Source organism: Rhamphochromis longiceps, linkage group LG3, assembly GCF_057381845.1.
Source record: "Rhamphochromis longiceps isolate RC_006_pf linkage group LG3, R_longiceps_female_GT1.1, whole genome shotgun sequence".
Taxonomy (NCBI): domain Eukaryota; kingdom Metazoa; phylum Chordata; class Actinopteri; order Cichliformes; family Cichlidae; genus Rhamphochromis; species Rhamphochromis longiceps.
This window is the reverse complement of record NC_140559.1, coordinates 12,754,563-12,771,914: the sequence shown is the minus strand read 5'-3', so window position 1 is coordinate 12,771,914 and position 17,352 is coordinate 12,754,563. Positions and strand designations below refer to the sequence as shown.

At 39.6% G+C, this 17,352-nt stretch overlaps 1 protein-coding gene across 2 annotated transcripts; it reads right to left on the bottom strand.

The window, feature by feature from the left end:
• Positions 1 to 13,114: 13,114 nt before the first annotated feature.
• LOC146672976 (uncharacterized) lies at positions 13,115 to 15,945 on the bottom strand. Of its 2 annotated transcripts, none has more exons than XM_085401555.1 (4): positions 15,871 to 15,945; positions 14,365 to 14,484; positions 13,942 to 14,043; positions 13,115 to 13,491 (listed from the first exon to the last, which is right to left on the bottom strand). In XM_085401555.1, exons 1-4 carry the CDS (start codon positions 15,943 to 15,945, stop codon positions 13,159 to 13,161), a joined length of 630 nt encoding a protein of 209 aa, XP_085257681.1. In that variant the 3' UTR covers positions 13,115 to 13,158. The 2 variants fall into 2 exon arrangements, with proteins under 2 accessions (XP_085257681.1, XP_085257680.1); XM_085401554.1 differs by lacking the exon at positions 15,871 to 15,945 and adding an exon at positions 14,862 to 15,162 and having other exon boundaries at positions 14,365 to 14,532.
• Positions 15,946 to 17,352: the final 1,407 nt, after the last annotated feature.

The following is a 17,352-nucleotide window of genomic DNA, read 5'->3' as shown; positions in this document are numbered from 1 at the left end:
ATTTTATTCAGCATGTTTGAAGTCACCAGTGATGAAGTGCATTGTGTCAGGATGGGAGTTCTGCAGACTGCTTATTGCCTTGCACAGCTCATCCATGGCCAACTTAGCATTAACATAGGGCGGTAAGTACTAAGCCGCTACAATGACGATGGTAAACTCACGAGGTAGGCAGACACGTCTGCATTTCACAGTCAAAGATATTACATGTTGATTGATGCAGCACCACCCCTCTGCTATGGTGCTGATTTTTACCTGTGAATCAGGAGAGAGGAGCCTCAGCTGTGCACACAAGAGAAGAAGCAGGGAAGTTCAGGTTTATTTCCCCCTCATTAAGTGAAATGAACATGAATTTAACAGCAAATCATGTTTAGGTGCACAAGCAGCCATGAGTGAACTAGCCTGTTGTAGTGGACCAGCTGAACTAGTTAAACTGAGTTACATCACAGCACCTGTCTGGTTCTTTAACTTCTTCAACTTGATCTGTTTTAACTGTTATCACCATATGTGTAAAACTCATTTTTTGTCTTTAAAACAATCAAAAATATTATTTTTAATATAGATCCATCACACTGAACAGAAGTCAGACACTTCTACATTTCTAAAAGTGGACACATGAAACTAAAATAATCTATAGATGTAGAAACAGCACCACAGGCCAGCGGAAGATGAACTGTGTCTTTAACCTAAATGACATTCACACAAATAAGAAGTATACTTCTTAAAGTTCATGTTACAACACAGTTATGATGCTTTTTATTCTCTTCTAACATCATTTTGATCTTCTTAGATTCTCACATTTGATTTTCTTTTTCCAGCAGCTGTCAGAGTCTCTTATACAAGATACACTCTTCATGTCTTCATTGCATGCTGCTCAGTGCAATGAAGTTTGCACTGTTCACTGTTATGCACGTTAAAAAAAAACTTCTGTCTGAAACTTATTTAAAACCACCGGTAAAAATAAGAACATGAGCATCACTGCCACATCTTCTTTAAAAAGCAATGACAGAGAAACTTTACTGAGATGCGAAATTATAGTTACATATGACTGATGACTGCAATCAAGTAAAAACACATTTTCATTTTCCAAATAAGCAGAATTAAATAATCCAAACAACCATACACGTAATCCCATAAAGAACTTGTTGATTTTCTTTAATCAATTCAAGTATTGCCAGCAAAGTAGTTGCATGTTTAATCATGTGCCCCCCCCCCCCCCCCCTTCACTAAATACTTGGTATTACCCAACCTGCTTTCTCTACAAAACCTTCACTACTTGCTGTATGTTTGTTTGCACAGTTGCTCATGCTAACTAAATGTTGTCTAATTGAATTGTTGAGACATCAATCATGAAAAGAGGTGCATAGACAACACTTTTTAATTGTTGGTCGAGACCACCTACTTGCAAAAAGAAAAAAAGTCATGACCAGAAGGAGGTAAATACTAGTGCAACGACACACAAAATTCACGGTTCGGTTCGATACTTTTTTGTCACAGTCCAATATGTTTTCAATACAAAAAATGCCTTTTTTTTAATTTGTAATTTATTAAAACTATAAATATTTTTTTAACTCAAAAGTACAGTTTTTAAATTAAATGTTGCTGAAACAACAAAATATTAAATTAAAAAAAATTAAAAAAAAATTAAAAGGAGGCACAGATGACCAGGTAACAGACATAAAAAAACCAACCAAAATAATTGTGCATGCAAGCACACACTGTCATAACACTGAACTGATCTGTATTTGGTTCATGTGGTTTCCTCACAAAGGGTGATATGGTGAGGGCAACAGTAAGGCAAATGAGCAAGTGCAAGAATATACAGTATAGCAATAGATTTTTTTTTTTAATTTACAAGTGTCAATAATGTTGTTATTATGTGCAATACAGTCATTTATATATTGTTATTTCAGAGAGTGACAAGTATTCTTGTCATGGTTACCACAGCAACTTGAGCCCCATGTCAGGAACCAGTCAAACACAAATGACAGTGAAAGAGAAGAATTAGATGTTTCAGACATCATCACCTGCACAAAGCCTGCACAACCTGATCCTAAGTTTATTGTAGTGCAGAAGTGAGCTAAATGTGTGCTACTTTTTCAACAAAAATGTTCCACAACTTTTCCCTGGTTGCATTACAATGCCATTTTACAAGTGGTGCTCTGTGTTCACTGTGCCAAAGTTTATTCACATCTGTCAAAGTTTGAGAAAATTCAGCTACATATCCATGCCATGAACATTTATGCTCAAAAAGGGAACACTGTAGCTTCACAGCTTTCTTCAGCTGTTGCCAGACAAGAGGAGGAAGCAAGGCATGAATTATTGAAGATTGTAGGCTCCATCAAATTCTTAGCTTGGCAAGGTTTAGCTTTACGAGGTCATGTGGAAAGGAAGGGGTATCTATCCCAATATCTTAAAGAAAAGGCAGAAGTTAACATTGTTTTTCAAAAGTGGTTAGAGACACACAAGCAGGATTACACTAGCTCACTCATTCCGAATGAAATATTAGGCATAATGAGCAATAACATTCTAATAGGAATAGCTAACAGTATTCGATGCCTCCCAGTTTGCCTTAATTTTTGATGGGATACCAGACATATCAGAACAAGAACAAGAATCTGTATGTCTTCGTTATGTGATTTAATTTCCCATAAGTAATTCATTGGGATGTATTCAGTGACCAAAACAACATGAGATTCTCTTTCAAAAGTAGCATTAGATCAGAGCTCTAGACTAACTTTTTGCCATGGTTGCATTGGTGCGCACCAGCACAATAGTTAGGCGCACCCAAATTTTTCAATCACATCGCTTAACACTGGGGGGACAGCAGTATTGGGGGGGGGTGGGGGGATTGCTGTCCATACAGACAATATTCATTTGTAAATGATTAACTAACAATCTTGTGCTAAAAGTGCTTTGGCACTCTTTGCCAATATTGTAGACAATATTAAACAAATGACATGTTTGCTGCTGCCTGTTGCTGAAAGGCAGTGGGCAGAGGGGACACTTGGGCAGTGCATTTATTGCAGCATATAATGTGTTTCCTGGATACACTGCTGCTTTTTCAGCGTTCAAAGATTGATGGCACCGTGTCAGAGCTGGCTATGAATTTCAGACGGATCAGGCCTTAACTTAACAAAAAAGTTATCAATCGTTCTTTTCATCTTTTCTTATTACCCACAGCTACATCCACTTCTGTTGGGCCTAGGCTGCTCACTAGGTCTGGGTATCATCACTGATTTCCACAATCCATTCCATTCAGGTTCTCAAAGTCCTGTTTCGATTGGGTTCAATTTTGCTTCAGACAGTCATAAATATTATAATTCTGATTATTTATCAGTACGCACACTAGACTTTATCAGATATGTGAACATCACAGCAGATGCCTTTGTGTCAAAGTAACTGAGAACAAAGGACAGAAAAAACATGAAGGAGATTTTCCTGGTCTGGCTTTTTATAGCAGATAATCTTAAAAATATTCTGCAATTTTGCATAATTTTAGGTTGGAGGTTGGAGAAAACCCGCAGCTCAAAATCTAGTGCAAAAAAGACATAAAGACAGCTCAGACCCGACGCATCAGAATCAGTGAGCTGTCGGCTTTCAGCCCCGATGGCGTGTCCTTGTATGGGCCATCGGGTGAGAAAGCCAAGGAAGACAAAGCAAATTCTGATACATGGAGTCCGCTCTGTGTTTACGTCTTGTATGGAATCCATTTACCTGCTCTCATTTACTGTTTGCTGGTTGTTGAAATAGTTTTGTGAGCTTAAACCTGAGATTCTGGTGTTTCTGGCAAAATACATTTATATTTAAAAGTCAATTCAGGAATTAATGAATCAATAACACTTTATTCAAGCTACTCACCTCTCTCTATCCACCTGCACTTTCAACTGGACCATGGCCAAACAGAGTCACACCCCTGACTATCTCTGATTGGTTTAGACCATGATAGGGGCATAATTTTTGTCTGTTGTTCACCACACAGAGATTTTCAGGGTTGCAGAGTCTTTTTTTTTTGTACACGAACAGTTGGTCGCACCGTGCTACCTACGATTTTTTTTAGTCGCACCATTGAAAAGTTGCACTCTAGAACCCTGCATTAGATGAACTTTGCACACTCAATTTGCCATTGTCAGCACTGCCTGGACAGCCATATGATGGTGCAGTGAATATGTCTGGCAGATATTTTGGTGCACAGGTTCTTATTAGGAGAAACAGCAACTAGCTTTATATGTGCATTGTGAAGCACACTGAATTTAGTGGCACAGAAGGCATGCAGAGCTTCTAAAGTTGTGTGTGATGGCCTTGACTGGGTTCATCTATTAGGGGTTATGTGTGGACAGTGTAGCAAATTCAAACATCAGATAGCTGTATCTGATCACTGAACCCCAACTGCCCTGAGACCACTGTGTGAAACAGGGTGGACTGTTAGACACGGTGCCATCCATTTCATTCACAGTATGACTCTATCCTTAGAGGAAATGGCAGGAACTGACTCTCCCACTGCAGCCACTGCAAATGGTCAGTTTCAGCAGTTTATGCGAGGCATTTCACCATGTGATATTTTTGCCAACAGAAAATACAGCAGTGGAGAGTCAACAAGCAAAAATGTCTGTGGTCTGTGGTTCTCTGGTGTTTAAAACACGTTTTTGTACTCAGCACAATGTTACGGTCTTGCAAACAACCCACAACAGTGTGAAGAGGTGTAATGAAACTTAGCTGAGGTACACACTCATCAGTCACGACATGGCTGTCAGTATCAATGAGAACGAGTGGAAAGGGTGTCCAGTTTCAAGTTCCTAGGTATGCGCATAGACACAGACCTCCAGTAGAGCTCGAACTGTCAAAGTTCTTGCTCATTTTGACCCAGCATTTTTAGTTAATTTTGTTTTGATGTTATTCTATATGTTGTGTTATTCTATATATTCTATATGATTTATGTTCTGATTCTGTAGTTGTGCTGTTTTGATTATTATTAGTCTCTGTCTCAGTTTATTCCGGTTTAGAGTTAAGTTCTTAGGTTATGTTCTTGTGCCCTCATGTTTAGCGTAGGTTTAGTTCATTGTCAAGTCTGTGTCTTTGTAATTATCTAATTTCCTATTTTATTTTGATAGTCCCAGTCCTATGTGCAGTGAGTCTGCTTCCCCTTGTTTTGTTAGGTATAATTTCTCCCAGCTGTTTTTCCCTCCTGTCTCCTAGTTCCTGGGGCCCGTTCTTCGTACCTCGCTAAGTAAGTTAGCCGGATTTGACTGTTGACGATTTCGCGTGATCCTGGATCGTTCGGTTCTTCGAAGCCCATCCGGGACTTGCTGTCATAGCAACAGAGCCGTAAGCGTAAACCTGCTCGGGAGCAGGTTTACTTTATGTAAACAGGATTAGATCGCGGCCACTCAGGTATTTCCGCTTCATGTATACGAAAGCAACAGCGATATTTTACCACTGTTGTACCATAAATAAATAACATCAATGTAACTAAAGATAATGCAGCACTTGATCCTTTTATTGATGTCACACAGATACATACAGGTCATTTCCTAAAAAAGGGAAATGTACTATTAACATTCTATTACATGTATGTGATTATTACAGATGTAATTCAGATTTCAGAGTAGTAATTGCAATTTACTTCGTGTAATCAAGATGGGAGACCACGGCTATAAAAGCGAAGGTGGATTTGGGAAGCCTGTTGCAGCCATGTCCTGTCCGTATACGCGAGCCACCCATTGCGGAAGGTGCAAGATTGATAAGGAGAGTCCTCAGAATCCAGCGTATATTGCGGGACAGACAGGATCCTTTAGCTCAGCGCGACAGTGTGCTCATAGAGAGATATCGATTTTCCCGTGAGGGTATTATTTACTTAACCAACTTGTTGACGAGGGGGTGCAGGACCACCACCTGTCTTTTTTTGCGCTGCCCCTTTTCTTGGTTGCTGTTATAAACAAACAAACAGATTATTTCAGGGTCTCTGTCCAAGAGACGAAAAGCAATATAAGTGATCAATATTACCATTCTGTAGAATATTCTTATATTTCACTTTTACTTGTTCCCATGTTCTAGTGGGTCCTGTTGTGGCTCTAATGTGAAAGGGGATATAATATAACATAATGTAATATAATATAATGTAATATAATATTGGATAATATAGTGTGATATGATAAATCTACCCTACCACCTACTGGTGTTGGCCAGAGGGGCCGATGGCGCGATATGGCAGCCTGGCTTCTGTCAGTCTGCCCCAGGGCAGCTGTGACAGCTACCAGTGTGTGAATGTGAGAGTGACTGAATAGTGGCATTGTAAAACGCTTTGGGTGCCTTGAAGAGCGCTATATAAATCCACTCCATTATTATTGTTATTATTAAATTACTTACGAGTTTAATTTGTCAGCAACTTTCTGCCAGCCCTCTCTCCTTGCTTTTGCAGCCTTTGCAGTGTTCCCTTGCGTTTTAATTAGACTCTGAAACTCCTAAAATCCCTCACTCAAGAGTTCTTGCTCTGCTGCCGAAGAATACCGAGCGCGCTCCTTCGACATTTTCGCCGACCAATCAAAGGGTTGCCGATCAATGTTTCTACTATCGATGCGTAGCCCCTGTTGGGCCACCCAGTGATCTCACATTACTTCATCCAGCTATACTAATCGTCAACAACAGGTGTGTTCGGGGAACCGGAATAGCGAGCTCAGAGTTAGCGCGATGATTTGATCTTGGATGTGTCATTTGATCTTGGATGTAGTAAGCGACGTACGAAGAACGGGCCCCTGATTACTCCACTGTGTATTTAAGCCCCGTGTTTCTCTCTGGCAGTGTTGTGTTGTACCCTCTATATGTTGTGTGGTTTCCCTCTGTACTTCTTGTAGGCTTCCAGTTCTATTTCACAGTTTACTTCTGTAGAATTCCAGTGTCCTAGTGTTTAGATTTCAGTTCCTATTTCTAGTTTCTTTGCTTTTCTGTTCTAAGAGTTTTTTTGTCCAGCAATAAAAGCTGTGCTCTAAGTTTAGCCTGCCATCTCCGAAAGTCCTGCATATTGGGTCCTTCATCTTGCTTGCAGCGCAGCAGAAACATGACACATGGCCTTGATGGTTTTGAAGGTGGCTCAACAGTGTCTCCATTTTCAGAGAATCCCCAGGCTGCTGAGGTCCTGGATAAACTGACTCAATGACAGCTTTTACAACAGGACAATAGCCCTAATCACTGCAAACTGCTTATTTGATTGGCTACCTCCTTGGACTTTTTAAAGGGGGACAATAACAATAACAACAACAATAATAATAACAATGTTCAATAAACATACAAACATAAACATTTATTTGCTCATACCTTTCTTGCACTTTAAAATACACTTAAAGTTAAGTTACTGTATTCCCCAAACGGGACACTTTCCAATTTTGTTATACTATTGTACTGATTGGCAATAAAGAGTAATCTTATCTTATATTAAAAATAATAGTATTCTGAACATTTATCATTATTAAAATAAAATGATTAACTGATAAACTGTCAGCGGCAGCCTCTGGTCTTGTAACAAATGTGCAGAGCTTTCATTTTGTCTCCGGCTTTACAAATCTGACAGTAACCTACTTCTTTTATTCCACTCACATGTCTGTAAGGCAGTTTGCTGGTGCAGATGATTCATTAGGGCCTGAGCACTGAGTGCGAAGGCCCTATTGTATCTGCTCTGTTTATTATTATTATTATTATTGTTCATATTGAGAACAGGAAACGTCATGTTTTATACTTTGGGGTACAGTGTAGTGATGGGTGACATCTTCAGCCTCAAATTTCTCCAGGAAAGCCTTGAGGAGTTGGTCTTGGGTTACAGTGAAAAGTGTGATTTTTCATGAAAGGGTGTGACCCCAGCAGCATGGCGAACATTGATGTCTCACCATGAAGAAACAAATTACCATAACTCAAAGAAATCCGGTTTGATCAGTACCAGACTTTACAGGCGTGATGTCAGACCTGCCCTGAACATATTGATATGCCCATTGTCAGTAGTACACTCTGATATACAGATTTTCATAGGTTCATCAGATCAACCTCAAAAGCAGTGAATATTAACATCAGTGTTTCTGTGAGAAAATTGTGAGTTTAAACTGAACGGCGCACCCTGGTGGCATGGCGGTTCACCATGAAAGACAAAGTGGTTTTTGAGGGGCTTGGAAAGTTTAAAAACTCTTGAAATTTGGCCCACACCTCTAATGTCATGAACGCTTTCTTGTTATGTGATCATTTTTATGGAACGTTGCAAAAAGGCTCCACAGCGCCCCCTACAAAATTTCAAAACATCAGCCCCTGCTCTGTTTTTCATATATGACTCCAAAACCTGGTAAGCTTAAGATAAAAAGTCTCTTTGAGCAATATCCCAAATCCAACAATCAGTCTGCCATTTTCAACTTAATGTGTTATTTTGGCGACATTTTCCTCTCATTTCAGGTCTCGCACTTTGACGAACTCCTCCTCGGGATTTCATCTGATTGACTCGATCTCCAGAGCATGGAATCTTAAGACCTTTGTGATGTTAAATTGGGAAGCTTGTAACGTTCAGGGAAATGAGGTAATCATGGCGGCACGTGGAGTTTCAACTACTCGCCAAAAAGCAGTAATCTGCTGTCACTCAAAAACACAATGTCCAATCTCTCCCAAACGTCGCAGGCATGAGTCAAGAGTCAAGCTCGGAAATATTTGATAAGCGATTTGTCAGTAATAGTTAGAGCGCCATCTAGTGGGATGACTATAATCATCATTGAATGAGATGAAATTTTAGCTCGTGGTTCTACGCATGAATTCCATCAATGTGACTTTAGTTCGGGTATAGGTGTTGGGCGTGGCGAGGGGTGTGAGGGCCCTCATAACGCTGCTTGCAGCTTTAATTAGGGCCCGAGCACTGAGAGTGCAAAGTTCCTATTGTATCTGCTCTGTTTCTTATTATTATTATTCAGAGGAAAAATGCCTTTTTGAGGGCTGTAACGTGCTTAAAAACTCATGACATTTTGCATACATGCCTGTTCTGGTGAAAAATCGTATATTTTAATGGTTTTACGTATGAGCATTGGAAAATGGCTCTGGAACGCCACCTATGCCTTGTTAAATAAAGCCCTATGAACACATAGTTTCAGCTACATGTATGAAGTCTAGCACAGCGGTCCCCAACCCCCTGGGCCTCGGACCGGTACCGGTCCGTGAGTCGTTTGGTACCGGGCCACGAGAGTTGAGGCTCAGGTGTGAAATGTATGGTTTTCAGGGTTTTTATCGGTTTTCAGCGTTATTTTGTTATTGCTTTTATCATTAACTCTGTTTTCCTGGGTCTTTTCACGTGTGTTATGAATAAATCTTCTTTTTTTCGGTACCGGTACTAGTTTTATTTTGTTGTATTTATCCGCGACACCTTAAAGGCCGGTCCGTGAAAATATTGTCGGGCATGAACCGGTCCGTCACGCAAAAAAGGTTGGGGACCAATGGTCTAGCACACATATGTATCATGTCAAGATGAACAAAAAAGTCAGTGGGACCAAACCCAACAGGAAGTCAATGTGACATTTTGTCTCTAATTTTGCCATTTCCACTCCTTGTACTACTCCTACTTGGGGTTTGGTGTTTTTATCTTCACATTTTGTTAGTGTCAACTACACAGCTGGACCGTATTAAATTGTGGAGCTTTTGAGTTTTTGGGATGTGATGTGGCCGTAGTGTGGTCTAACCCACCATGACAGATGAAGTGGCTTTTGAGGGGCCACAAAATGGCGCCACAGTGCCCCCTACAATATTTTAAAACATCAGCCCCTGCTCTGTGTTTCATCTATGAGCCGGAAACCTGCTAAGCTTATGGAAAATACAAAGATGTACAAAAAGGTGTATTGGAGCAATATCCCAAATCCAACAGGAAGTCAGCCATTTTAAAATTAAAGTGTAATTTTGGCGACATTTTCCCCTCATTTCAAGCCTCATACTTTGACATACTCCTCCTCAGGATTTCATCAGATCGACATGATCTCTGGTGCATGGAATCTAAAGACCTTTGTGATGTTAAATTGTGAAGAGTTTTGTTTTTGGTGAAACAGGGTTGTCATTTCGTCACGTGGAGTTTCTTTTTTTTTTTTTCTTTTTTTTCTTTTTTTTTTTTGTGTCCCGTTTGGATCTATAGCCATCAGAATTGTTGTCTTAAGGCGAAGAAAGATGCCAAGCGGATTTATTTTACCAAGTGGATCATCATGGCCTTGCCATATTGGTCCATTTGATTGACCTTTATTATAATTATGAATTTATTTCATTTTCAGTTGTTACAAACGGGACAGACATGACTGTGGGATAGGACAGGGGGAAAGAATGAAAGAAAGAGAGGGAGAGAAAGGAAACCAAAGGGGAGAAGAGACGGTGAGAAGGGGGGGAAGAGAGAAAAAAAAACAAACAACCAAAAAAAAACAAAACACCTGGATCACCTGTATGGAGAAAAAAAAAATAGAAGAGAAAGCAAACAACAAAGAGCAACATAATAAGAAAAAAAAGCACCATCACAATAAACTACCTAGTCATAAATATCAATAGTTACTAAATAATAAACGATATTGTGCAGCACGCAAGATAGACAGCGCACAATGTGCTTTGAGGCAGCAGCCAAGAAAGCTGTAGTCCGCGTCTGTGAATACCCATGTGTACACCTGTGTGCATACCTGTGTGGATCAGCATGCTTGCATTCCAAAGGTTTCTCCATGTAATGATCTGCTAGGGAGTGTGGGGAGCCACAGCCCTGTCCTCTATGGTATGAAGCAGGTATGGAGGAGATCAAAACTCCAGACATCCAGAGGCCCCCAGAGCACAAGAGACCAAGGAAGACCCACAGAGGGGCAGCCACGCCACTGTTCTAGTAAGAGCTGAGGAGAGTCCCAGATGAGGGCTCATTCAGCAGCCGCGGAGCAGAAGCCAGGGGGAGCTGCAGTGACGCGTCACGTGGAGTTTCAATCACTCGCCAAGAAGCAGTAAACTGCTGTAACTCAAAGACACATTGACCAATCTCTCCCAAACTTCACAGGTATGATGAGAATCGAGCTCTGAAAAGTTTGGTATGCAATTTGTCAGCAATAGTTAGAGCACCACCTGGTGGGAAGAGGAGATACTATGTATATTATAGTCATCATTGAACTAGATGAAGTTTTAGCTGCTGATTGTACACATGAAATCGATGAGTGTGATATCAAATAGGATCTGCTGGGCATAGGTGTTGGGCGTGGCTTGACGCTCAGTGGTGTGAGGGCCCTCTTAATGCTGCTTGCAGCTTTAATTGGTAATTGTGTTTTATGACTTGGAACTTTTTGCAACCCACCAGCTAGTCAGCACCAGACGAAGAAGCCATGCCGTTCCCATGTTTCCATAAGGTATAATTATTCTGCATTTAATAATTCAGAGTGGATTGTAGCCCAGTTTCAACTGCTTCCAATTACCAGTATTGTATCTTTCATAGATTCTTAACCTTGCACATCTAAATGTAACTCCAAAGTCTTCTTCTGTGCAGAAGCAATATCACACCTCCAACAGCAAAAACTGCTTACCATATAACTCCACCCACTCAGTTTTGTACTCCTGCCTCCTAACACCATTTAATGTGCAGCTGGAAATCATGCTCTGCTGCTCCTCCATTGTCATTTATCTAGTCATGGGATGCCAGTTTTGATGTTTTCTATCCTTCCATCCACAAAGTACACAAGCAAGTTTGGCACCAGGAAGCCAGCTTTTGCTCTGTCATTTGCAAAATCCAAGTTGCCAGTTTCTCTGCATCTTGTCACGGCCCAGCGGCACGAGGTAAATGGGATGGAAACAAGTGCAAGATCCAAACCAGAAGCGAGACAGTGATTGAACAAAAACATTTATTTTCCTCACAATTAAACACACAAGCCAAATTAAAACAAAGCCACTACACTAGTGGGCGCATTGTCAAAACTAAGGCAACTAAAGGAAATCTAGACAGCTCTAGAATACAGCGGGTCAGCTGTGGCAGTGGGGAGGTGGAGGCTGGGCTGGGAAAAATGCTATGAAGAGACCGGGTCACTGTAATGAGAGGAGAGCACAGTCAGAGGAGCCCAGCAGTCAATAAGCAATCCTCCACAGTTAAACTGAGTTGCCTTTCTTGGTTTCAGGTGAAGGAGGCAGGTGAGAGGCGGGCTAGTTGGTAATGCAGTACCAGCAGCTGGTGGCCCGGGTCCAGAAAAGCAGGGATGACTGAAGTGAGAACCCCACTCCAGGAGCAAACTCTGAAGATAGGAAAAAGCAGGTAAGTTTTCACACAGGATCTGGACAGAGCAATAACACACCACTGACTAACATGGGAAAGCAGATACTCAGGCAATGACTGATTGAGTGCGCAGGTCTTATATGCTGCAGGAATAATTGCCCACACTGTAAACCCGAATCAGTTGACTGAACTTAAAACATTTGTGGAAACTGATTACCTCAAAAGTTTTAAGTACACAAACTCATCTTTTCTAAGTATGGGGTACTCAAAATTTGTATTTATTGTTAACTTAAAAATTTTAAATTATATTTTTATTTTATTAATTGAGCTTTACTTAAAAACTATATACTTTAATTTTAATATTTTTGTGTTTTTTGTAGTTTACTATTTTGATCCAACACAATGCAATTATATTACTAAACTAAATTATATGATTATTAATTAAAAGATATTTATTTTTAAATGTTTGAGTGTAGACTAGTAAAAAAAATTAGAGAAATTCATTTACTTTACATTTTGTTTATTTAACATTTTTTATGGAAATGTAAAAACATCACTTGGTGTTTTTATAAAACCACTAACATGGACATTGGCACCATAAAGTGAGCATTATAAATTCAATGTAGAACATGTATCTTTTTATAAAATCACAAAGGACAACATCAGTCCTAATTGCATCTTTCTCAAAATACATAAATTCAAAATAAAAAGTCAAATACTAATCACTTTTGTTTGAAAAAGAAATGAAAAACAATTTTATAAAATGGGTACAAATAAAGATGATCATCTTCCAAATAACCAGAGCAAAGTTAGGTAAACTGATGGAGTTAAATCCACCCAAAGTCTGTAGTAAACTTAAAGTGCTTTAAATAAAGTGCTTAAAACAAAGTGTTTAGTAACAGAGTGCATGTCCTAACAAACATTGCCTTATATTCCTTCCAGAACTACTCTTTCAGCAACAAATCATTTTTAAGAGCATGTAGGCAGGGTTTCAGAGGTTTGCCGTCAACAAGCCCCATGAAGATTTTTTGGACAAAGGTAAATGTGTGAACGAGCTTCCTGGGGTAGTCTAAATGCAGAGCATAGATCAAGCCAAACAATAAGGCAAATGCATCTGCAAATCTGGGAATATCACGCATCACCAAGTCGCCTTCCACCACAACGGCCATGCTTGAGGAAGTAAAATGAACTGGACTGGTCTGGGAAGCGCCGTCGGTAACCACTGTGAGAAGGGCAACTGGAGTGTCAATGAGGGTCGACTCATCCAATGTGTCCGCCTGGAATAGACACAGTATCAATAAGTAAGGTTGCTTTGAGAGAATGTGACAAGCAAGACCTGTAATCTAGCAAAAAATTCAGCAGTGTAGTGGGTTACTTTGTAACGGGTTAGGGTACTCTACTTTTTTGAAAAATGTACATTAACGCGTTAGCTTCTTGCATTACATAATTAGTATGTTTGTTATTTTTCTAAAAAAAATGACTTATGACTTTATCTCAAAAAGAAACTAAATCTTGACTTCAGCCTTGTTTTTGGGGCCACCTGCAGCGTAGCCGAAGTGCTGTGATACACCTGTGCCCTGCTCCTGACCCTGTGTGTGTGTGTGAGGGTTTTCTAAAGAGAGGGTATTTTGCTTGTACAATTTGGTAGCTGCTAGGGTATTAAATTGTATTTAAAAAAATCCATGGTGTTTTATCTCACTGGCAGAATTTAAGTGATGCAAAAATACACTTATATTACATGTCTTAAAGAATTCTGGGTCCTCCTCCCGCAGGTATACAGGAAGGGCACGAAGCACTGCAGTGCGTTTCACGTTGATATCAGGCGCCTCCTAAAACGGGAAAAGAAAAGTTCATTTAACGCAAAGTTTTCAGGTGTCATTCTTTGGGGAGAATACATGTTTATGAAACTGCATGACATGTGACTCTACATAATTTTGGAGACATTTCTTTTAAGACACAACCTTTCTGTCTCTTATGACAAAGAGTCTGTATCTTACTCATTTGACAAAAATCCTACACAGTATTTTAAAGTAACATACCAGATCAGAGCTGTAATCTGTATAAAACACAAATGTTCAAAGCAAGGAAAAATTTAGTTTTTATCAGTGAAACTTTTAATTTGTGTTAATTTTATCATTATCAATATTCACCTGAAGATCATAATGATTGAGGATGGTTCGCAGAGCCTCTGATATCTTGCCAGTCCGTGCAGCCTTCTGTCTGTATAGAGCCATAAGTCGTGGTGTGTGTCTGTCAAGTTCAGCGTAGAACTGGTTCCGCAGGTTAATGTTTGTGACTCGGTGGAACTCCGCACAAATCTAAAATAAAACAGGACAAAAACATCCAACATGAAGCCAAATTACTGACCAAATTTACATCTTATCATTAAAGAGGAATTGCCCAACTTCTGTCTAACCTTGTTTTATAGATGTCCTATGAAGTTTTCTTTTTTTCTTTTTTTCTTTTTTTTTTAAATTGGACCCGAACCACAAGCACAAGTGTATCACAAAGCTGAAATATATTTTTGTTTGTTATCTATTATTTATTTATGTGTTATTTATTTATTATCTGAATCCGAAGAGATCTGCTGAACTTGCATTGTTTCATGTTAAACTGAAGAAGAAAAAAAAAATCAAAGCACAGATACCTGAGAGTCAAATCGCAGAGCAGGCCATTTCTCTAAGAAGTTCTTTACCATTGGGTTGTCTTGAACAATTTCATGGCGACGAAGTGCAAAGGTAGTCTGCATCAGTTTTTCAATCATTACTTTGTTGGGCTCAGTCTTCTCAACCTCATTTTTTATCTGGACTCTCATATCCTCCAAACTGACCTGATCTTCTCCTCTTGGAAAGTTTGGGAGGTAGTTCACCTCAGCTCTTCTGGCTCTTTTTATGTTTGAGTGGGGATGCTCTCCTTCAGGGTTGTTAACACTCCTCCTGCCAGCGTTGAAAGACACCTCCACACATCCAGATCTGGCTAGCTTGGTGCGATAATTTCCCATCTTGAATTCCTACTTCCAGGCTCTTTAAGACATGGATGAGTGGTAACAAGAGCTTCTGCTGCCAAACCGACATCTCCATCACTCGGATAGGCTTTGAAGGTGTGCATCGCTGAAGCCATGGTCTCCAAGATGTTGTGCTTTTGGGCTCGAGTGTTTTCCAGACATCTCAAAGGCTCTATTTCCCTCCTCAAGGAGATGTTCAACTTCGTAAGAAAAGGTAGGTACTGGGAAAGTGTCAGGCCAACACTTCAGACGCTGAGCTAAAGGCACATGAGGAAGGATGTCTGTATCAGAACTTGCACAAGAACTGACATCACTTTCAGATCTCACTACTTTTAGTGTGCCCTTCTCCGGCAACTCTTGAATATCCAGTAGGCAGGTAAGTTGCCCATCAAAGTCGGGGTCTTCGTATTGTAAGGTAAACTCAAAGTCCAGCCTTGGGTTGAGCTTCTCACGGAGTATGGTGATTAGTTCTTCCACCGACTCAGGCCGCTTAGTTAGAGAAACCTTCACAACAACATCTGTGGTGAGGTGAACTCTCAGCAGGAACTTTTGGGATACTGCCATCATCCTATGAATAAAACAAGGAATGGAGATTATTTTTTAAAAAATGAATCGTCTCATATATAAAAACACTGTACATCATACCATTAACCTTATTATGGTCAGTGATAATTATATACTCAGCCATCATTACAGCTTTCAAAAATTTCAAAAGTACACTGTACATTTCATGACAAAATAAACACTTAGCATGGTAAAAAAAAACTTACAATTACTGCTGTTTACTTTGAGTGCAGTCTTGAATTCTATGGCCGATCATCCAACAGTCCAAAACATAGGTAAGAATTTCAGATGTTACAAAGTCACAGGCCATCATTCCATTTAGTCATGGTAAACAGTAACCCTCTTTTAGTTTTAAGTTTAACCATATAATCAACATTGTCTCACCATGTATAAATTCTGTTAAGTTGGAAAAAAAAAAAGAAAAAAAAAAAAGCACAGAATACATATGAATTTACACTGCAGTTATTTTAAAAAACCAAGCCAAACTGCGGGATAAATCTTTGCAAAGACACATTGTTATGCAATAGTACATAATACATCAGTGAGATACTTGTAATATTACAAAGAACTTCTACTTACAAACTACTTCTTTTACAGGCTGCTGCTTAAGAGTTAAGTTGCCACTGCTAGCTAAGTCACTTTTGAATGATGCTAATGAGAAGAAGAAAAAAACCCGGCCAAATAATGAGGCTGCTGTTGTAAAAACGCCAACTTTCTTGCGTTGGCAATGGGTCGTTAAAATATCACTAAGACACTTTCTTTATGTGCAATTCTTATTAAAACTGTGTTTTAATCGGTTAAAACTGTAAAACTGATGATATCATCGGTTTGAAAAAGAGCGCGAACAACAGCGAACAACAATTCACTACCTGGGTCTGTGCTGTTTAACACAACGGCGCATTCAAAAACAAGTTAATGGCTGCAACATATTAATATATTTGCTTTTTTACGGAAAAAATAAACATAACGAAGGTTCCGTTTTACTTACAAGTTTCTCCAAATGTGCTCTCCGGTCGCTCGAGAAGGTCAGCCATATTGAACAGAATTTTCTGTCAATGTCGTTCAGGTTAGAGAGAAAACGTCATGACGTTATAACGTACAAATGCGGAGCTCGAAAAAAAAAACATTTACTCAAAAATCATAATTAAAAAAGCAGTATTTACTCTTAACTTCTAAGCCATGTACAATTATAACTGTTTGAATCGTTAAGAGAACAGAAAAGTTTTAAGTTGTTTCAACTTTGTGACGCATTTCAATTGTTGTATCCACAAACTTTATAAGTCAGGTGGACTGTTGGGGTTTACAGTGCATAGGTGGTCAGCCAGGAAGGAGCAACCGATCTCCACCCAAAGGAGGGCCACTCTTGGAAACCTACAGGTACCCACCCAGACCATGACACATCTATTATTGCAAATCAGTAACAAACCCATTTGGCACTGGGATACCACATTCACATCTCTGACTCTCTGACAAATGCATGAGTAGGCTTTTCTACCACCAAGTTGCCAGTTTCCCTTCCCTCTATCCCTCTTTCACAAAATGCAGCAGTAAGCTTATGGCACTAGGATGC

What these genes read in the sequence shown, in the direction of transcription:
- LOC146672976 (XM_085401554.1), bottom strand. Translation starts at nt 15,029, where the DNA reads ATGAGAGTCCAGATAAAAAATGAGGTTGAGAAGACTGAGCCCAACAAA. An exon ending in CTCTGCGATTTGACTCTCAG is followed by an intron (nt 14,533 to 14,861) that starts GTATCTGTGCTT and finishes GTTTTATTTTAG; the next exon opens with ATTTGTGCGGAGTTCCACCG. An exon ending in TCAATCATTATGATCTTCAG is followed by an intron (nt 14,044 to 14,364) that starts GTGAATATTGAT and finishes TTCCCGTTTTAG; the next exon opens with GAGGCGCCTGATATCAACGT.